Source organism: Adiantum capillus-veneris, chromosome 5 (assembly GCF_014529385.1).
Source record: "Adiantum capillus-veneris isolate H3 chromosome 5, ASM1452938v2, whole genome shotgun sequence".
Lineage (NCBI taxonomy): Eukaryota > Viridiplantae > Streptophyta > Polypodiopsida > Polypodiales > Pteridaceae > Adiantum > Adiantum capillus-veneris.
The window spans coordinates 159,837,937-159,860,589 of NC_140935.1; the positions used below are offsets into that span (position 1 = coordinate 159,837,937).

At 47.1% G+C, this 22,653-nt stretch overlaps 1 protein-coding gene across 3 annotated transcripts in view; it reads left to right on the forward strand.

The window, feature by feature from the left end:
• ABCI12 (cobalt ion transmembrane transporter) overlaps positions 1-20,508 on the forward strand; it is an 85,110-nt gene extending 64,602 nt beyond the window's left edge. Inside the window, exons 2-7 of one of the 3 annotated variants that reach the window (XR_015188221.1) lie at positions 18,267-18,383; positions 18,490-18,726; positions 18,837-19,001; positions 19,097-19,219; positions 20,011-20,075; positions 20,192-20,244. Coding sequence is in view for 2 of the 3 variants with exons in the window: in XM_086513061.1 (XP_086369187.1) it covers positions 18,267-18,383; positions 18,490-18,726; positions 18,837-19,001; positions 19,097-19,172; positions 20,011-20,075; positions 20,192-20,344 (813 nt within the window). In the remaining variant the exon portion in view is untranslated. Of the gene's footprint in view, positions 1-18,266; positions 18,384-18,489; positions 18,727-18,836; positions 19,002-19,096; positions 19,220-20,010; positions 20,105-20,191 lie in introns of all 3 variants that reach the window. The other 2 variants (XM_086513062.1, XM_086513061.1) reach the window with 2 other exon arrangements.
• Positions 20,509-22,653: the final 2,145 nt, after the last annotated feature.

Genomic DNA, 22,653 nt, shown 5'->3' on the forward strand with positions numbered 1-22,653 from the left:
GCAAGCACTTGGAAGAAATTTCAGCTTTGAAGTCAAAGATGGCAAAATCGTTTGACATGAAAGACATGGGTGATGCAAGTCATATACTTGGTATGCGCATTGAGAGAGACAGATCAAAGAAGTTGATTTGGTTATCTCAAACAGAGTATATTGACAAGGTTTTGCAACGTTTCAATATGGAGAAGGGAAAGGCATTGAGTGTTCCATTGCCACCATATGTGAAACTTAGCAAACAAGATTGTCCTGTGTCTGAGGAAGAACAGGCTGAAATGGATAAGATTCCATATGCGTCTGCAGTGGGTAGTTTGATGTATGCAATGATTGCTACTCGCCCAGACATTGCATTTGCAGTGGTAGTAGTAAGTCGATACATGTCAAACCCAGGCAAGAAACATTGGGAGGCAGTGAAAGGAATATTGAGATACCTGAAAGCTACAAAGAGTATGCGTATATGCCATGGGAGTCAGGAGCTAAGTGTAAAGGGTTTTACAGACTCAGATTATGCAGGTGACTTAGACAATCGAAGGTTTACGTCAGGGTATGTCTTTACATTGGCTGGTGGAGCAGTATCATGGCGTTCTAGATTACAAGATTGTGTTACTCAGTCTACTACAGAGGCTGAATATGTTGCAGCATCAAAGGCATGCAAAGAATCAATTTGGCTTAATCGACTAGTAACAGATTTGGGAATCAAAGAAGAGATGCCTGTGTTATATTGTGATAGTCAGAGTGCTATACAATTGGCTTGCAATCCAGTTTATCACTCAAAGACAAAGCATGTGGATGTGAAGTATCATTTCATCAGGGAAATGCTCGAGGATAAGCAAATTCAGCTTGTCAAAGTTCACACCACAGAAAATCCTGCTGATCTACTTACAAAAGGACTTCCCTCAGAGAGCTTTGCGCAGTTTCGCAAGCAGTTAGGTGTAGGGTAGTACATCACTTCTCTACATCTCTTGTATATTAGCTTGTATAGTAGCTTCTCTCACACTTAAAGTACCACATTGGACTTTAAGTGGGAGGTTGTTGGGGTATAAAGCCCAATGTGGTCGCCCAGGTAAGTGGGCGGGCCGCCAGGTATGTACACATATTCTTTTGTAAGAACCTAATAAGAACTCACTATGCTCTACACATTACAATAGAGCGAGTTCACCATATCATCGTGCTCTTCTTCTCGCACTCTCTCTCGCGTCGCACTTCCGCTCACACTCCTTCAAAAACCTCGTTTCGTATGACTCATCAACTCCTGAATGGAAGCTGACTTTTGTTCCAAGCAGTGATCTCGGATCTTTGTAGGAAGACCCAAGGTAAACCGCTCAATCTGTTCCTTGAACGAGATCTTCTTAAATGAAGAGGCGGGTAGAAAAGAGCTCCAAAATCTTTCGCAATAAGCGTCCATTGTATCCTTCTTGGTCATCCGAAGATGGTTCCAAGCAGTTCGTATGTCACGTTCATACTCTCGAGTCAGCCAAGAAGAAATAGAAAGCCTTTTGAATTTCAGCCATTTAACTGGCGCTGCCTTGTTTAATAGAAGCGTAGGCCCGTTCGAGCATTCCCGTTAAAGTAAGAGGCGGCTCTCCGAATGAGTGCTCTGAGTAACGCCCTCCTGAGAAAGCTATGTCAAACTGCTGTATAAAAGACAAAGCCTTCGAAGCATCTCTATAACCAGAAAACGTGTCAAATTTAATTGACTGTCCACCTTCCTTAAACTCTCGGACTTTCTTGCTTTTGTCTTCCAGAAAGTCATATTGGCTGGTTTTATAAAAATTCTTCTTCTTTGCATAAAAGCTGCTGTCATCAGAGTTCGACCTATCTGAAGACGAGTCCTCTGTAGAATTGTCAACTACGGGGCGAGATGTAGGCTTCTTTGCCTTTTTCTTGCCCTTTCCGAAGCGTTGCTTTTTGCCTTTTCTGTCTTCTTTGCTTGAGTCAGAGGAGCTAGAAGAACTCTCAGAAGAAGAAGAAGAAGGAGAACTGGGTACTCCTTCAAATCGAACACACTTCTTTTGCTTTCTTGCCGATTCAAAAGTAGACTGACGACCCAAATAACCCGGGAAGTCAGTGCCTTTCTTCTGCTTTTTGTCGTGCTTTTTAGCTTTGTTCTACGCGTCAAAAAGCTGAGCAATTCGTGCATCAACCACCTCTTCTAATCCTTGCTCTGTGTACATCCTCGGAGTAGGAGGTTCCTTCAGGGCCAGTTTCAGGCGTGGCTCTGTGGTCTGCCGCCAATGTGCATGCACCTCATTGAAAGAAGTCTGGCTCATATATTTTGGCAAATTTCGAGTCCTTCGCAAAATTAAATCTTTGTTGCATCGCCGATCAATCGTCGACGCTCCATCTCTTCGAGCTTCGCCTGAGTAGGCCGAGGCGGGCCATACTCGTGTGAATCATCGTTGTGATCTCTTCTAGCATCTCTGGATGCAGAGGACGTCGACTGATCTTTGCCTGAAGCCATAAGTGCCGCGTAAAAAGGATCGATTTCCCGTAGGAGAGAAATCGGCCGTGCTCTGATACCACTGTAACAGACTTGGACACTCCAAGTCGAGAATCTACGGCGACACCACAAATAATCACTTCAAAACAGTTCACAGTTCACAATTGATTCGACACTGGCCCGGCAGAGTTCCGTGCCTTGAGATATTGGCCCCAAAAATTGGCGCCCCTTCCAGTATTTCTTTTTGTATTAATCTGCAACTCAAAGTACAAGCGAGTAACCGAGACTCACTCTCAGACTCTGTGTCCAGATGCTCTGAGAAGTGAGAGCCCAAATTACTTATTTAAAGAGTTTACAAGGGATGCTAAAAGCAAAGCCCAAAAGCTGAAAATCAAAAGCTCTTTAGGAAATAAAGGAGAAGAGGTTTCTCTCTCATAGCTCTCTCTGTTGAGAGAATAAAGCAAGGCTTAAATAGAAAGCTCTCTCTCTCTCTCTCTCTCTCTCTCTCTCTCTCTCTCTCTTTGCCAATTGCGTATGCAGCAAAAAGAAAAAATGCCGCCAAATTGTGCACGCAAAAAGACTGTACGGAATTCCGTGGGATGCGCTGCAAAAAGCAGGCCCTGCCGTACAGTGACTGCCACATCAGCAATTCAGCGAGGCTGTATTCCCTGCCACGTCAGCATTCCTGGGTGTGTGAGGGTCTAGTGGGCAGCCACGTCACCAAGTTGTGACACCAGTAAGTATAATCTGAGGCATCTCTGATCTTGGTATCTCATGACTCTAGAAAGTGGCCTAAAACCTTCTCTAAATAGACATTGAAAGCGGCCTCGTATCTCATAGTATACTGGGCAGTGACATATGTAATGTAGCTTTGTCTCTGGCTCTATCTGGCACACCTGACAAATCCCGGACTCAGCGGGTACTACTCTAAATCTGCCCGTCTCGATCTCTAGCTGATGTGAGGATGTGCGTATCTAACCAATAGCACATCGTATCTCGTGGGATAGATGAGTGTCCATGTATCTTGGTTTGATCACAAAACCATCCTCCGTGAGTTGGAGAAGATGCTCTCTATAGAAAGTCATCTTCGTACCTAGCTCATGTGTAGGTTGTATCCATGTCCTCTTCGTATCCAACTGAATCAAGTCCTGTCTGATGAGCCTGGTAATCTCTGCCCTAGTGAGGGAGATGGAGGGTGCATCTAGAGAGTATTGAAATGGGGGTAGCCGATCCATACTAAAGCCATGTAATTGAAACCAAGGTGACATCTCTGCATACCAACATGATCTATCTCCCTGCAATGCCAACTGTCGCAAAGACTCGAGTGCTAATCGAGCATATCTGTCTGTAGGGAGAGCCCAAGTGATATGCATAAATGAAACTGATTGAGTGAGTGCCTCCACCCACTACCAATGGAGGAGCAGCGAGCTCCGCCCTAATAATGTCATGTGGTACTGAGGCCTTGGCTCTAATCATCCGAGAAATCTTAGACACCAAGGGCTTCTTCATACATCTCCATCCATCAGTACTGCCAGCTCTGCTATGATGATCAACTGAGGGGCCCCATATCTCCACTCCGTACAGCATGGTCGAAGTGACCAAAGTGTCAAAGAGCCAAAGCTTTGTCCGAGGTTCTTGGAACTGAACCTACGAACATATCCTCTCAAGTCTCCACAATGCTGCATAGGCTCTGGTCAATCGTGTATCTGCTGCACGCCTCAGGGAAAATACTGGACCACTGAAAACCGCCCCAAGATAAGTGTATGTATGTGCATACTCCACTTCTCGACCATATGTAAAAGTGGGGGCGGATGTCCTTACCCACTGCGCCGTGGTGTTAAACACCATTACCTTGGTGTTACCAAGGTTCACAGACAATCCACTGTCCCGTGCAAATACATGCAATGCATCCAAATGACGCTGCATCCCCTCTGGAGAATCTGAGATCAACACAATATCATCATCATATAATAGCAACAGAATCCATGTCCCTGCAAGCTGAGCACCTCTATCACCCTCTGCCTGTACATAATCTGAAAACTCATCTACATATATCCCAAAGAGAGTCGGAGGTAGGGGACAACCCTGCTTCACCCCAATGGTGGAGTGAACCATGTCGGACATGCCCTGAGTAGTGCGTACCTGTCCTACCACTGTCTTGTATAAAGCTAAGATCCCCTCGATCAGCTCTGTGGGCACCCCCATGTCTTGCAATCTGCGTATGAGTCTGGCTCGTGGCACTGTATCAAAGGCTTTGCGGAAATCCACAAAGCTACAATATATCCTCCTACCATGGTGTCTACCCTCCTCAACAATGGCTCTGAGTGTCAAAATCTGGTCAAGGTTGGAGAAACCTCTCCTGAACCCGGCCTGTCCTGCTACCCGTATGCCCTCTCTCTCTGCCCATCCACTCAACTCATGCTCAAGAATTGATGCATATAGCCTAGCCAGAGTGTGACCAACCACGATGGTTCGGTAATTCCCGGGAAGCATAGGATCTCCCGACTTAAAGATAGGCACAATAGTGGACATACTCCCAAGTCTCAGGGAAACCCTCGTACATTGCTCTATTAAACATCATAGCAAGAGGCTCTACAAGCATATCTCGGGCATGGATAAAGTGCTCTGCTACCAGACCATCATGATCGTGTGCTCTTCCTGTCTTCATCTTGTCAATGGCTTTCCTTACCCTCTCAGCAGTAAAGAAAGTACATGTTTCTAGGCATGCCTCTGGAGGGTCAGGCAAAGGTGGCTGCCCCGATGCTGTATAGAGAGATGTAGCATATTCCCCCCATGTCTCTGTGGGAGTGATGGCTGGCGATGGAGAGTGCTCATTGAAAAGCCTCCATGCCTCACTAGAGTCCTGACTCATAAACGGCTGATACAGGTTACGCTCTAATTGAGATAGGTAAGCCCTCTTCTTTCGTCGCACTAGGCGGCGAAAGATAATCCGTGACTGTCTATGTGTAGTAGTACCCATGAGCACCTATCTCTGTAATCTGATCCTCGTCTCTCTACACTCCTCATCATACCAACTGTTCAGAGGCATGCTCCCAGATTGTCTGCGTGTAGGCTGGCTGTGGGGATATGCCTCTGATGCTGCATCATGGAGCGTCTCGACTCTCTGTCAGAATTTGGGTGAGCTCATCTAGTGGTCGTCCTGGCTCCTGAGTGCATAGTTGCCTATATATCTCATCAGTGTACACGGGATCCGTCTCCCTCGTGAAGGTATACCGAGTACGTGTGGAGGCCTCTCCCAATGGAGTTGTGTTGAACTAGAACGATAGAGTGAAAGACAAGATATCATGATCGACTCCTACCCCAACTAGCCTAGTTCCCACCATGAAATCTTGAAAGGAAGGAACGAGTCCTGGTGGAGCCATAACATAATCCACTGTACTAGCGCCATGCCGATGTGGAAAGCATGTAAAACCACCTGCTGCAGGGAATCTCCGTAGGCCATTCAAAATGGCCAATCCATGTGCAGTCCCCATATCGATCAAGTATCTGCCATACTCAGTGTGCTCCTCATTCTGTGATAATCTAGACAGGCCCATTTCTGTAATATCAAGCTCTCGCTTCAACTCCTCTAAGGTATCATAGAATACTGTCTGGTGATGGGCAGTCCTAGCATTGAAATCCCCCAAGGTAATAATGTCGCCATCTCTGGAAAACTCTCATATATCATCATCCAAAATAGAGAAGGGGGACTGTCCTCTAGGTGATGCATACACATACTAGGAGGGAAATAGCAAATGGCGATGTAGAGATATCTGCCTGTCTCTGCCTTCAGTCTCACCCACATGTACCTAGCATGCTCGTCCCTCCGAGCTATATGTAGCAGAGACTGTAGCTCCTCGCTGAATAAGACTGCCACTCCTCCTGAATCTCGTCCTCTGGGCTCTGATCGAGTCTCCTGTCTGCAAGTTGTCTCCCATCTGTATCCGCTCACATAGGGCATGGACTGCCCCGGGGCCTGATGCGTCTCAGAGTAGAAAATGATGTCTCTCCCTGTGAAACTATCCTCAAAGGCCCCTACATCAAGGCGCAAAGATCCATTACAATTCCATGTAGCCACTCTGAGTGTGGTCCCACAGGTCTCGCACCGTCATGCGGGACGCTTCTCCAGAATAACCACTCGTCCATCCTTGTAGAAGGCCACTTTCTCCTTCTCTCGAGCTGTCATTATCTCGGGCATAACTTCTTTCATATGAGCAAGCTGTGTGAGTGTGAGGCCATCTCCAAGAAATATGCCCGTTTTCTTTAGTGTAGGACGCTTCTTCAAGAAGTCCTTCTTTGCCTCCATGGATGGGAAGCGCATGATTAGAGCTCTTTCCCTTGAAGTCTCCCCATTTCCTTGCGTCTTCTTCCCTACCCTCCATGCCTTTGTATGAGTAGCCTCACTACCCATCATGCGGAGAAGTTTTTTGACTTCCCCTTCCACATCATCTCGGTCTTTTAGACCGGTTATTTGTATGTGCAGAGCTCTAGTCTTCCTTTGCTGCTCTTCTTCTAAAGTCATCTTGATGATTGTAGGAGTTGGGATAGATGTGGTTTCTTTCCCTTTCCCTTTCTTAGCGACTTCTATCCATTTCTAGGCCTCATCCGCCTTCTTCTAGGTCTTCGTGATTACATCCACCCACGAAGACGTCTTTGCCCCATTTTGTTTCTCTTCCTCTTTGATCATCCGTACCTGTTCCTTGATGACCTTGATTTCCTCGATCACCGAGGGCTGAAATTCACCTTCTTCTTGTCCGTTGCTTGCTCTATCAGCAAGCTCTCGCTTGAGGGCTGAGACCTCTTCTTTGAGTGCTTGTGAATCCGCCAAGTGTTTGCATCTCTACGTGCAGGTCCTCTTTCTCCTTCTTCCATTGCGTGCCTTCATTGAGGGACATTTGAAGAAGGTTTGCCTTCTCCTTCCACCATCCTTCCATCTCTGCTTTCCACTCCTTCATCTCCCTTTCCACTTGTGTTATCCGCTTGTGTGGAAGGAGAAGGTTGCCTTCGTACGGGACTTGCAAACTGGTGAAGCGCTCATGACCTCCATCATAGCGGCCCCTGTTGCGCAGGCCCTCAGTCTTGCTCATGTTTAGTAACATTGTTGAGTACTGATGGGGTTCTGTTGCTCCAACCCGCACTGGGGGGGGGGGGGGGGGGAGAGAGAGAGAGAGTACGACCTATTTTCTATTCTTGCAAAGCCTAAATCTACGCGAGTCCCTCTTCCTTTGCTTCTACCGTGAGGTCGTGCTGCACAGTCGCTGGTCTGCTGCTAGTTGACGCACCCTGTTTGAACTTGGTGGTGAGAGCTGCTTTGTTGTTGTTCAGGTTGCTGTTCCAACGCACATTAACGTCTTGCTCAGCCTGGAGCGTGAACCTGCTAGCATGCAAACCTGCTCCCAAGCCGGGTGCGAACCTGCCCTCTGTGTTCACTGGCGGGCAATAGGGCAGCAGCGCGCACGAGCAGTAGGGGCTTCAGCGTAGCAAGCGCGAGTACAGGGTAGGAGAAGTTCACGCCATGAGAGAGAGAGAGAGAGAGAGAGAGAGAGAGAGAGAGAGAGAGAGAGAGAGAGAGAGAGAGAGAGAGAGAGAGAGAGAGAGAGAGAGAGAGAGAGAGAGAGAGAGAGAGAAATGAAATGAAATGAAATGTTATATTAACGTCTTCAAAAGGCCATAATGACCTATGAGACTCGAAAGTTACAAAGTGGTGGATCTGATACAAAGTCAGAGTAACAAAATAACCTAACAACAGTACAAAACAAAGATATATACTATGGGGTCCTAAGTTGATCGATGTGAACTAAGCAAAGGACTAAGCAAAAATGGGCGGCTTGTTGGGATAGCTGAATCACAAGAGATCTAGCATCGGTCGTTGGCGAATCTCATCAATTTCCTCCATGGTCAGTAGTCTGACCGGGCGTCGTGCATGCCTGGCCAGCGTGCTCCGAATTTTCTGTTGTAGCCTCCGTCGATGCTGTGTAGTTCTTCGCAGTCGCGGGCGCCTGGATTTCCCCAGTTCAATCGCTCGGTCAATCAGTGTGCCTCTGGTGTGAGACGAGGGGGAGCTCTGCTGTGGGAGTGGCTCTTGCGGCTGTCCCGTGTCTGCTCTGAAGAAGTCTGTGATCCGTCGTTGAGACTGGCTAGCCTCGGCATTCATCAGGCTATCTCTGTGTCTGCGCAGCTCGAGCAAGAACAAACCCAGACATCTCTGATCTTCGTATCCCATGACTCTTGAGAGTGGTCCAAAACCTTCTCTGAACAAGCAATGGAAGCGGCCTCGTATCTCGTAGTAGACGGGGCAGCTACATGTATAGTGTAGCTCTGTCTCAGGTTCATGTTACACAAGGGGCATGTCCTGTCCTCTGCTGTATCTCCCAATCTCAATCCGCAATTGGTGAGAAGATGTGCGTAACTGGCCAATAGCACATCGTATCCCATGAGACAAGTGGGTATCCATGTATCTGGGTCTCGCCACAAAACCATCTTCCATAAGCTGGAGAAGGTGGTCTTTGTAGAAAGCCATCTTCATGCCCAATTCCTGTGCTGGTTGTATCCATGTCCTTTTGGTGTCTAGCTGGGTCAGGTCTTGGCGTATGAGCTTGGTGATCTCTGATTGCGTAAGGGTGAGAGATGGTGCATCCAATGAGTAATGGAATGGTGGCAGCCGGTCTATGCTGAACCCATGTGCCTGAAACCATGATGTCATCTCCCCATACCAGCATGTTGTATCTCCTTGTATGGCTAACTGTCGAGAGGATTCAAGTGCTATGCGAGCATATCTGTCTCTAGGAAGTTCCCATGTGCGGTTTATGAAGGAGACTGATCTGGTGAGCGCCTCCACCACAAGTGGGGGGGCCGCTAGCTCTGCTCGGATAATGGCCCGTGGTACTGATGCCTTGGCTCTAATGAGCTGCGAGATCATAGAGACGAGAGGTTTCTCCATGTTCCCCCATCTGTCTGAGCGACCCGTCCTCCCGTGGTGATCCAGTGAAGGTCCCCATATCTCGGTTCCATAGAGCAATGCTGAAGCCACCAAGGTGTCAAAGAGCCAGAGCTTCGTTCGGGGCTCCTGAAACTGAACCTGCGAACACATCCTCTCCAATCTACCCAATGCTGCGTGGGCTCTAGTAAGTCTGGTTTCTGCTGCTCTTCTGAGTGAGAATGTAGGTCCGCTAAAAACCACTCCAAGGTAAGTGTAAGTGTCTTTGTACTCCACCATCTCCTGGCCGTATGTGAGTGTAGGTGCTGACCTCCTGATCCACTGTGGGGTGGTATTAAACACCATAACCTTGGTTTTACCCAGGTTGACAGACAAACCACTTTCGTGGGCAAACGCATGCAGAGCATCCAATTGACGTTGCATTCCCTCTGGGGATTCAGAGATCAACACTATGTCATCAGCATATAACAAAAGTGGAATCCATGTCCCTGCCAACTGAGCTCTATCCCCATCGCTGTCAATGTAGTCAGAAATCTCATCCACATACATACCGAAAAGAGTGGGAGAGAGCGGGCAGCCTTGCTTCACCCCAATAGTGGAGTGAACCGGTGTAGAAAGTCCCTCCGGGGTGCGTACCTGCCCTACTACTGATCTGTACAATGCCATGATCCCCCAAATGAGTTCTGTGGGTACTCCCATTTCCTGTAGTCTGCGCATTAGTCTAGCTCTGGGTATCGTGTCGAAAGCTTTGCGGAAGTCTACAAAGCTACAATAGATCCGTCTTCCATGAGATCTGCCTTCTTCGATGATGGCCCTGAGTGTTAGGATATGGTCGAGAGTAGAGAAGCCTCTCCTGAATCCTGCCTGCCCAGTTGCACGTATTCCTTCCCTCTCTGTCCATCTACTCAGCTGTTGCTCAAGAATGGATGCATACAACCCTGCCAGTGTGTGCCCAATCATAATAGTGCGATAATTCCCAGGCTCCATGGGGTCTCCTGATTTGAAGATAGGTACGATTGTAGATAGGCTCCAAGTGTCCGGTAGGCCCTCACACATGGCACGGTTAAACATAACTGCTAGAAGCTCTGTTAGTAGGTCTTTGGCATGCATGAAATGCTCAGCTACTAGGCCCTCATGATCATATGCTCTCCCAGTCTTCATCCTATCAATGGCTTTCTTCACCATCTCGGCAGTGAAAAAGGCACATGTATGTGGGCATGGGTCGGGGGGGTTGGGGAAGGGCGGCTGTCCAGGTACTGTGTACAAAGATGATGCGTACTGACCCCTGGTCTCTATGGAGGAAATAGCGGGGGGGGGGGGGGACTGCTCATGAAAAAGCCGCCACGCCTCACATGAGTCTTGACTCAAGAATAGCTGATATAGATCCTGCTCGAGTCTAGCCAAAAAAGCCCTCTTCTTCCGCCGCACCAGGCGTCGGAAATCCATCTGTGACTTTCTGTGAGTGACGCCCCCCAACAACACTTCCTTCTGAAGTCTGGCTCTAGTCTGGCGGCACTCCTCATCGTACCAGCTGTTCTGAGGCATGCTCCCAGATCGGCGGCTCTGCTCAGGCTGGGTGTGTGGGTATGCTTCAGCTGTTGCCTCATGTAATGTCAGTGTCAGTATAGTAGTTAGCTCCTCCAGAGGTCACCCCGGGTCCTCAGTGCATAAGCGTCTGTAGATCCCGTCCATGTATACTGAGTCCGTCTCCCTTGTGAATGTGTAGCGAGTAGGGGCTGCTACTCGTGGCCTGTGTGCTGCACTGAAATGGAAGGAGATGGTCATTGACACCAGAGCATGATCCACCGCCACCCCGATCGGTCTGGGCCCAACTATGAGATCCTCGATACTAGAGATGAGATTCGGTTGTGCCATGACATAGTCCACCGTGCTGGCCCCATGTTTGTGTGGGAAGCATGTAAAACCTCCCGCAGCAGGAAATCTCTGTAGGCCATTCAAGATGGCCAGTCCATGTGCAGTGCCCATGTCTATCAGGTGTCGTCCATACTCAGTATATTCCATATCGTGTGATAGTCTGGAAAGGCCCGTCTCTGCCACATCTATCTCTCTCAGCATCTCCTCTGAAGTATCATAAAACACTGCCTGGTGATGGGCAGTCCTAGCATTGAAGTCCCCGAGGATGATAATGTCACCGTCCCTAGAGAACTCCCATATGTCATCATCCAAAATAGAGAAAGGGGATTGTCCTCTGGGTGGTGCATAAACTGATGTACTTGGGGGAAAGTAACAAATAGCTAGATAGAGGTATCTGCCTATCTCTGCTTTCTGTCTCACCCACATGTACCTAGCCTGCTCGTCCCTGCGGGCTATATGTATCAGTGGCTGGAGATCCTCTCTAAATAACACTGCCACTCCTCCCAAGCCCCGCCCTCTGTGCTCTGAGCGTGTCTCCTGTCTGTAGGCTGTCTGCCACCTATATCCACTGATGTGAGGCATGGATTGCCCCGTGGCCTGGTGTGTCTCAGAGTAGAAGATGATTTCTCTTCCAGTAAAGCTATCCTCAAAAGCACCCACATCAAGACGCATAGATCTTGCCTTTCCCCCTTGCCGCTCTAATCTCCGGCATTACTTCTTGCATATGAGCGATCTGCGAGAGGGTGAGATCGTCCCCAAGAAAGATGCCAGTCTCTTTAAGAGTTGGTCTTTTCTTCAAGAATGACGTCTTTGCTTCCATGGAGGGAAAACGGAGGATGAGTGCTCTTTCTTTTGAGGTTTCTCCACTGTCTCCATTTTTCTTTATGTTGCCCACTCTCCATGCCCTTGTGTGTGTCGGCTCATGAATCCCCATCAAGGCCGTGAGTTCTTTTACTTCTTCGTCCACATTGCCTTTGTCTTTAAGACCGCAAATTCTCACATGTAAAGCGCGCACCCTTCTCCTCTGCTCCTCCTCTAGTGTCTGGTTAATGATGGTGTTGGGTGTGGACGCGGGCGTTATCTCCTTGTCTTTTCCTTTCTTGGCCACCTTGATCCATTTCTCGGCTTCGTCCGCCTTCTGTTGGGTTTTGGTAAGAACATCCACCCAAGAAGTCGTCATTTCTTTGTGCTGTTCTTCTCCGTCTTTGATGGCCCGTACTTGTTCCTTGATCGTGTTGATTTCTTCAATTACTGAGGGTTGCAGTTCGCCCTCTTCCAATGTGTTTCTTGATCGGGTTTCGGCGAGTTCTTTCTTGAGTGACGTGATCTCTTCCTCTTGGGTCGTCACTCGGTCTTCCAGCATGCTTATCTTGTTCTCTTGGATCAGCACACGTCCTTCAAGAATGTTTATTGTGCCCCAGAGATTGCGGTTCATCTTGGTGATGGTCTCCGTCATTTCCTCTTTGCATTTTCGAATGGCATCCTCTAGGGGGTCGGCTTTTTCGTTCGTCTTCCTCATGCTTGATCGTCGTCCGCAAGGGGGTTAGATGCGCGTGTGCACCCACCCTAGCAGCGGGCACGGCACGCGAGGCGGTACGGCCCGAGGGGGAAGTGATAGCTATAGGTTAGAGAGAGAGAGAGAGAGAGAGAGAGAGAGAGAGAGAGAGAGAGAGAGAGAGAGAGAGAGAGAGAGAGAGAGAGAGAGAGAGAGAGAAATGAAATGAAATGAAATGATATATTAACGTCTACAAGAGGCCAAAATGACCTATGAGACCAACTGATTACAATGATGAGTCTAGTACCAAGTCTGGGTACAAACAAGAAAACTACAAACAAAGAACTGATAGGAGTGCTACCGACTCCTATGGGTGGCTGGTAGGCTGAGCAATGGTATCATGCCATAAAGGTACAAAGTGGGGATAAGTGTCACCATGATACAATATAGCAATAGCATGAAGCCTATCCCGATCGACATTTTGGGTGGCGTGCTAGAATCTTGTGGATCCTCTGCCGCAATCTCCGCCGGTGCTGCGTGGCTCCCCTTCTCAGTCGCGGTCGTCTCGATCTCCCTAACTCTATAGCTCGATCAATGAGAGTACCGCTGATGTGTGTATGGGTGGGAACCGAGCTCTCTGGTGGTGGTGTCCCCTCTGACTCTGTGGTACTCAGACTGAAGAAATCTGAGATGCGTCTCTGGGACTGTCTCTGTCTTTGCCCATTCAATAGAGCGTCTCTATGTCTCTGAATCTCAAGTAGGAATAATCCGAGACATCTTTGATCCTGATATCTCATGACTCTGTCTAACGAGTCAAAACCATCTCTGAATAGACAATGAAAGCGTCCCCGTATCTCATAGTAGACTGTGCAGCGACATATGTAGTGAAACTCTGTCTCTGGCTCTGCATGGCATAACTGACATATCCTACTGTCTGCTGGTATGCCTCTGAATCTACCTGTCTCAATCCCAAGCTGGTGTGAAGATGTGCGAATCTGGCCAATAGCACATCGTAACCTATGAGATAGATGTGTGTCCATGTAACTGGGCCGTGTGACAAATCCGTCTGTCGTGAGTTGAAGAAGATGTTCTCTATAGAAAACCCTCTTCGTACCCAACTCCCGTGATGGTTCTATCCATGTCCTCTTGCTATCAAGTTGGATAAGATCCTGCCGAATGAGTCTAGTAGTCTCCATCCGTGTAAGAGCCAAGGATGGTGCATCAAGAGAATACTGGAAAGGGGGCAGCCTGTCCATGCTGAAACCATGCCTCTGAAACCATGAGTTCATCTGTGCATACCAACATGATGTATCTCCCTGTAATGCCAGCTGTCTGGATGACTCGAGAGCAAGCCTGGCATACCTGTCCCTGGTGGTGTCCCATAAGCTGTGTACAAATGATACTGATCTGGTGAGTGCCTCAACCTCCATAGGTGGGGCAGCCAGCTCCGCTCGAATGATGTCATGTGGGACTGAGGCCTTGGCTCTAATCAGCCTAGAAATCATAGATATCAGGGGTCTCTCCATATTAGTCCATCCAGCACTGTCAATAGACGGTCCCCAAACCTGAACCGCGTAGTGCATAACTGAAGCGACCAAAGTATCGAAAAGCCAGAGCTTTGTTCGAGGTTCCTGGGAGTGAACTTGCGAGCAAATCCTCTCTAAACCACCTAGGGCTGCATAGGCACGAGTCAATCTAGTGTCTGCTGCTACTTTCAGTGTGAACCTCGGTCCACTAAAGACCACCCCAAGATATGTGTATGCATCAGTGTACTCCATACTGTCCTGTCCATATGTGAAAGTAGGTGCTGATCTCCTAACCCACTGTGGCGTGGTATTAAATACCATGACCTTGGTTTTACCAAGGTTGACAGACAATCCACTATCCTCTGCAAAACTATGCAATGCGTCCAAATGTCTCTGCATACCTTCTGGCGATTCTGATATCAACACGATATCGTCAGCATACAATAAAAGAGGGATCCATGTCCCTGCAAGCTGAGCACCTCTATCACCTCCTCTGTCAATATAATCAGAGACCCCATCAACATACATACCAAATAAAGTAGAGGACAGTGGGCATCCCTGTTTCACTCTGATGGTGGAGTGAACTATGTCGGATATCCCCTCTGATGTGCGTACATGACCCATCACTGAACTGTACAATGCCATGATCCCCCACATCAGCTCTGTGGGTACCCCCAATTCCATAAGCCGGTGCATCAATCTGGCCCTCGGCACTGTGTCAAAGGCTTTGCAAAAATCCACAAAGCTGCAGTATATCCGTCTACCATGTGCTCGACCCTCCTCAATGATAGCTGCAGTATATCCGTCTACCATGTGCTCGACCCTCCTCAATGATCTAGAGAGAGAAAAGAAAGAAAGAAAGAAAGATTTTTAACGTCTATGTCAGGCCGAAATCGGCCTATGAGACAAATCAAATGTACATGGTGTGTATGTCATCCGTCTATCGGAAAGACAAATGAAACAAAAACTGATACAAAACTGAACTGAGTGTAGGTAGTGGGGTATCTGAGGAGGGATGGAGCTCTATCTCTAGGGGTATATGCATGTCTATATGCTCAAGGTAGTACAATCATGAGAATGCATCAAGCTATCTAGCTCCATCCTGTACTAATGGGGGGATGTAAGATGTGGTACATGGGCGGGTCTGGTGCCAAGGCTGCCCGGATGAAAGCTGTCGGGTCGGCCCTCATCCGGGCCACTCGCTCCTCAGTGGCACGGCGCTCCCGGACTCGGATCTCCTCGATCTGTCGGTGGTGGGAGCTCGCGCCCCTGTAGCCTGTGACTCGTGGTCGTCGTCTAGCTCGGCTCACCTCCGCCTGTGGGAGTGTCACTCCCCTCTGAGTGTCTGGTGGGGGAGGGGCGGTAATCCTCTGAAAGAAGTCTGTGAGCTGCGACTGTCTCCCCTCTGTCTGTGTAGCTGTGTGTGGCTGTAGTAGTGTGTCCCGATGGCTCTGTATCTCTAGTAAGAACCGTCCGAGCTGTCTCTGATCTCGAGAGTCCATGATCTCTCGGAGAGTGGGCTGTCCTCTGAATAGGGCCTCATACCTGCCTCTGATCTCAGTGTATGCTCTGCATCTACATACAAAGTGCTCCTCACTCTCCACCTCCTCTGTGCAGGCTCTGCAGACGCGCTCCTCCCTGGGAACACCAGTATGTCTCCCGATCTCAATCTCTAACCTGTGTGAAGCCACTCTCAGCTGACCAATCGCCACCCGTGAGCTATGTGGCATATATGTGTCCATGTAGCGTGGTCTCTGTATGAACCCCCCGGACAATATGGTGAGAAACTGGTCTCTGTAATCTGACATCCTCGTCCCCAAGCCAGGTGACTCCCAGACTCTCCTAGTGTATAGCTGCCACAGATCCTGTCTCAGTACCAAGTTCCTCTCACTGCGAGAGAGGTGAACATATGGTGAGTGGGGGTCGTACTGGAATGGTGGTAGGCTCTCCATGTCAAGACCGTGTCCCTCAAACCATGCTCTGACCTGTGAGTACCATGCTCTCTCATGCCCACTCTCTGATAGCTGTATAGCTGCCTCAAATGCTCTACGAGTAAGTCTGTCAGGAGGTAGCTCTCTCATCCTCTGGATGAAGCAGATTGTCTGGAATAGTGCCTCTACCACCATGGGTGGTGTGGCGAGCTCGGCTCTAATAATGTCATGTGGCACTGTCTTCTTGCTGCGGAGCAAGCGTGAGATCATACATACCTGTGGCCTCTCAAGCTGTGTCCACTGGTCAGCTGTCAATCCTGGTGCCCATACTGCCGCCGAGTACATCAAGGCCGGGGTGACTAAGGTGTCGAAAAGCCACCCCTTCGTGCGGGGTTCCTGAAAGTGTGCCTGGTGGCATCTCCGCTCTAGCATGGCCAGAGCTGCATATCCTCGGGTGAGCCTGTCAGCAGCAGCCTGCCTCATAGTGAAGGGTCCTGGTAGGCTGGTGAATGTGATGCCAAGGTAGACATAGGAGGTGACTACATCAACCTTTCCTCCTGCTGCTGTGAAGGTGGCAGCGCTCCTCACTGCATTGGATGTGTGAAAGATCATAACCTTGGTTTTGCCAAGGTTCACAGTCAACCCCCTGTGTGTGCTGAATTCGTCCAAGGCCTCAAGATGGCGTTGCAAGCCCTCGGGTGACTCTGAAATCAACACAATATCATCAGCATATAACATGATGTGGACCGGAGTACCTGCCAAGTCGCTCCCCTCTCCCCCTGCTCGCAGTATGTAGTCGGAGATCTCGTCGATGTAGAGCCCAAAGAGTGTCGGGGAGAGTGGGCATCCTTGCTTAACACCAATGGTGCTAGCAATGGTGAGAGAGAGAGAGAGAGAGAGAGAGAGAGAGAGAGAGAGAGAGAGAGAGAGGGGGGGGGGGGGGGGGGGGTGGGTGGGGAAGGTATGTTAGATAGGGTGGGGGTAAGGGGGGCGGGCCAGCCAAAAAAAAAAAGAAAAAAAACTCCCTACGCGTAGAGGATGGACGTCCTACGCGTGAAAGAAAAAACGGGGGGGGGGGGGGGGACTTATTACGCGTAGGAGAGGTGGAGGAGTCATACTACGCGTAGGAGATGTGGGGGGGGGCTAGGGCAACGGGCGCGGGGGGGGTGCACAGCAGGGTGCCACAGGTGCAGCGAGCGGGGGGGGGGGGGGGGGGGGGGGGGGGGGCAGGGCGACGTGCGTGTGAGGGCGGGCGCGGGGGGTTGCAGCAGGGCAGGGGGGGCAGTGAGGCGGGGGGGGGGGCCAGGGCGCAAGTCAGGTGGCAGCAGCAGCAGCACAGCAGCGCGAGGGGCAGCGCTGGCAGGGCAGCGGCGCGAGCACAGCAGTGCAGCAGGGCGAGAGAGAGAGAGAGAGAGAGAGAGAGAGAGAGAGAGAGAGAGAGAGAGAGAGAGGAGAGAGAGAGAGAGAGAGAGAAGAAGAAGAAGAAGAAGAAGAAGAAGAGAGTTTTAACATCTTAGGAAACTATCCCGAGAGAGAGAGAGAGAGAGAGAGAGAGAGAGAGAGAGTACTGAGCAGGCTAGGCGGCCTGAAGAGAGTTTTGACTGGAAAGTTTTCTTTTTCTTGTTTGAAGTTTTACATGGTATTGCAATTCATTAACTATCTCACTGCTAATCAAAATCAGTAATATTATCATTTTTGGAGCATTCACGCAGTTGTTTCTATAAGTTTTGGCTGTCTCAAATACTTTTGTTCATAATAATGTTGTTGCTCATTATCATTTTAAGAGTTACAGTTTCTGAAGTTAAAACATTCTGCAGGAAAATATATTTGCGTTTCCTGTGTGAGTAAGAGTAAGTTTGCAGTGAATCCCTTAATCATTTGCAACATGGTCTGGCCTCTTTAAAATGGCACATTCATAGCATTCTTTTGGATAGAACTCTGGACAAACAAGGTTAAGAAAAAAATTGGTTAAGATGACAGTTGGCAAATACATATTGAGTGAGTTTATGGTGATGCCATGATTCTAGCTTCTCATGGTACTTTTTGTTGGCTTTTGGATTGGCTGTAGGCATGGCTCTTAGTTTTGGTGTTTTTGCCATCTCGTTCCCATATATCCGTTCGTTTGGGACTCGTGGTTTTTTTGTCAGTTATCACCATCTTGTTTCTACCTCGCCGAACTTGGCAGGTATATTCAAAACTCTGCTTTATTATAGAGGGAGTCAAACTTTATTCCATCAATTAATTGGCTCCCCCTTGGTAGTTATTGTTTGATGTTTTTCTTGCTACTACAGGATCAGCTGGGGCGAATGGCTTTTGTCTCTGGCCTACTATTGCTTATGGTCTCTCTGGGAACTGATGGCATTCCTCCGCTTGTCCAGACTCGGACACCACCTCCAGAAATGTCTGGAATTCCTGCCCTTCCATCAAGCTTTACAAGCTATAGATATGTACTCTGGAAGGTTGGCCCTTTTCAATTAACAAGGAAAGGGTTAGCATTGGGTGTCACAACCGCATGTCTGTCTTTTACAGTAAGTTGCAAGTTCCTACGATGAATATTCTTATGTCTTTTTGTGCTTTCCACATTGCCATCCATGATCATCTCCAAATGCATTTTGTCATCTTTAATCATCTTTTGCAGGTTCTGCAGAGTGCAAGCTTGTGCCTCTCCACAACCATGCCTGAGCATCTAGCAGCAGGTATTAGGTGGTATCTGGCCCCATTAGCATACTTGAAGGCTCCTGTGGATGAAATTGTTCTTACACTTCTCCTTTCGCTTCGCTTCATTGGGTTGGTCTTTGATGAGGTATGCTTGTCCTGGAAGACTCTTGTTGATTGAACTTAGAAGTAAGCTGCAGGAATCAAGTAGGCATTACTAACATAGTTTTTTCAAAATTCCAGGTACGGAATATTGCTTTAGGAATAGTGGCTCGAGGTGTGCAATGGAAAAAGTTGACCTCATTAGAAACAGCCGAAGGTCTGTTGAGTTGTAACGATTTTGTTTGAGCAAAGAAAGTGACATAGGTACATTGGGTGTCTTCTATGATTTTTTAGTTGTGTAAACCATACCGTTCTTGTTTTTGTCTCTTTCTTTTGTTCTTCCAAAACATCATCATGGAGTGTGACTAATTGGGATAGATATAAAGTTTTTCTTGCTTTGAGTGCATCAAGGTTTTAGTTTTTAAGAAGCTTGAATTTTGAAGTTTCTTGGAAACCACAGAAAACTGATGATCATCATAAGCTTGACTCAAGTGACCATTGCCGCATTTGAGTGATTGCCAAGGCCTCTTATATCCTTATGAAGTGCTAATTCTTTGTCAACTTCTCATAATTTGGTTTGTTATGAAAGCTGGAGGACAAGTCAAAACTCAAAATTTTGGTCCTCATCTGAATTGGACTAGCTATCTGCAAGAAGTTGCCTAGGATCCATTTAACAATGCGAATTGAGGCATAAGATGGACTTGGATGGTTAAACACATTAAACCAAATGGTAACAAGTCTTCAAAGATAGTTGCCATTGAGAGCAATGGGACGGGCCACTAGCGGGTCAGCCAATGGGCCAACCAAAGCAGGAATGGTGTGCCGTGGAAGGGAAATGGACTAACCATGAAACCCACGAGTGCTGTTATAGCCAAAGTATGAATGAAATGTGCAACATGTGCATTGAGACCGTAAGGGTTACCTATGTATAAGTATCCGCCAAATATGGCTCAAGTGCAGAAACCTGCAATGGGTGTTGTTTATTGATTCCTTTTTGCTTCGTTTACTTTTGTTGGGTCGATTTTTTTCTGAGTAATCTGAGTTTTGAGTTGCAGTCTTCTTTACGTTTCTTGGGCGCGTATTCAGGAATCTTTTCAACCATTCTGAGCAGATAGCACAGGTGTTTGTTCACATTTCTGCTCTTCAAGGGTATTTTCCATGATTAGACATATCCTGGAATTGAATAGTTTATGGTTTCCATGTTTAGAGCCTGATCTCAGTTCAAAGTGAATGCAGGCTATGGTTGTCAGAGGCTTTCGAGGGGATGCTACGGCTCACAAAGTCTACTTCGGAACAGATTTTGCTTTAAAATTGCAAGATTTCATTGCCATTTTGGCATTAAGTGCTTTGATAGGGGCAGGCGTGGTCTCTGAAATGATGTTGTGCTAATAGAGAATATAGCCATTACCAAATATCCCGTTCTTTACATAAATGTACACAAGATTTGTGGATATGATGAGCTCTTCCTTGACCTGAAAGAAAATAGATGCCTGCTTGGTCAGGCTTAGGGTCCTTTTTTTAACTTAATTATTTACTTGATTTTATCGGATCAACACCCATGCTCTGTGGAATATGTCTAGGCATGCTTGGGCACCTGCTTAGATGGGCTGACCTCACTACTAACCATCTTGTGGGCATTGAGTAGTTGCTACATTTTTTTTTTGGGTTGCTGGGCCATTGTACAGTTGATGTCTGTTAGGCCAAGTTTACCCTTTTTAGATGACCTCTCACTCTAGATCTCCAGGGAGGCCTCTGTATTTTTAACTTCAAGGAAGTCCCAACTTTTGGAGTCTATGAAGCCATGTTTGATAGATTATAATTTCCTTAAGAAAGTTCTCCATGTGTATTCCTTGGCGAACCCTCTCTTCCATAGAAACTTGAAAATCTTGATAGCTCGCATACATCTGTGTTGGCTTAGAGAATTGTCCGTATATAAGAAACCTAAAGAAATCTATTCGATAGCTTTGCTTTGTATTCCTTTGATTGTTGCTCCTCTGACACATTCTTTAGCAACTACTTTCGCAAGTTACCTTTTCAAATGCTCCTATAAGAGTACGGCATTCCTCAATATACACTTTGCCTATTGCAAACCATAGCTTGCAAATCACATCCGAAGAAGAAGAAGAAGAAGATTGTTTTAACGTCGTAGGAAACTATCCCAAGAGACCTTAAAGATCTAATGTATCCACTCATAAGCCACTTGAAGAGATTTCCTTTCATCCTTCTTTATCTAATGTATCCACTCATCAGCCACTTGAATTTGGTCTCACAAGGTAGTCTTTATATCTATTGCTACTAACTCTTCTCACTTGACAGCCAAGTCTTTAACAAAACTGGTTAAGGAACTCAGCAATGAGAACTCCAGGAAAGCCGAGCTTTGGAAGCTGATAACCAAAGAGAGCAATTCAAAAATAATTGAAGCTGTGGACATCAAAATATTATAGCAAGATGGGTGATCCTATTCATGCACTCTCATGTCTTTCATATCTCTGATTACTTATGTTTTCCCATTTTTTGTGCCAATTAAATCATCCTTTTCAGAATTGGATAGGGTTCCCACCAATGGATCAGCTTGATAATGGACTGAGTGTACACCACCGTGTACATCCCTTCTACTCTATATGAACTAAAATTCTATAATTTAGTCAAAATATGTGCATTGAGAAAAGTAAACTTCCCTTTTTAATGTATGTGGAGGAAAAAATAGCGACTATTTCAGAAATAAAAATGGAAATAGCCATGAGCTCACATCAACCCTTACATTACTTATACATGGAGAAATCCAAGACATTAGGAAGTCTCTTCTATGCCCTATTACTACTTCTATATGGCTCTTGATTCCTTTGCTTGTCTAGCCAAACAAACCTTGAAGCAGAGAAGACTTAAGTAGACAAATTAGTCTAGCTTTTATAATCACTTTGATGTGATTGATCTAATCACCAATTTGCTTAACATAGACTCAACATAAAAGTGTACAAGTTCAAAGTAGAATATCTCATTCCTTCATAATCTCATGATATATCCTCAATGTGTACATAGCTAGTGTCTTGTTATAGGCCTTGAGAGGAGACTTGGAATCAACTATCTTTGGAGGTAGCTGTGTGTGAGTTGTAAGGATATTTTTTACTCTACTACGTCTTGGCTCATAGCATAAATAAAGGGTCGTCTTCATATATGCACATTTAATATAGGTGGAGGTCTCCATAAGACGGGCTAAAGAGGGCTCATGTCGCAACAACCTTCCCTTGGCACTCCTTTCGGAATGTCTACACCAACAACACCTAGAGCATGGTATAATAAGTTTGACACATTCATGAAGTCTCAAGGATATAGATGGAGAAAAATTGATCATTACCTCTCTATGATGAAAGCTATACATGGTATTCTCTTGAACTTGATCCATTGTGCATTACCAAATTGGGAGGAACAAACGTTGAGATAGATGCTTTGAAGTCTCAACTTGCACGAGAGCTTTGACAAGAAGGATTTGGGTGAAGAAAATCATATACTTGGCATGTAGATAATGTGAGATGGGACGAAATTAAGGTTCTTTATTTGTTGTAAAAAGGGTACAAATGAAGAGTTCTCAAATGTTTCAAAATGGAGGAGATCATTCCGTTTAGTAGATTGCCTTCATATGTGAAACTAAGCAAAGAGGATGGCCCAAAATCAGTTGAGCAAAGTGCTAAGATGGCCAA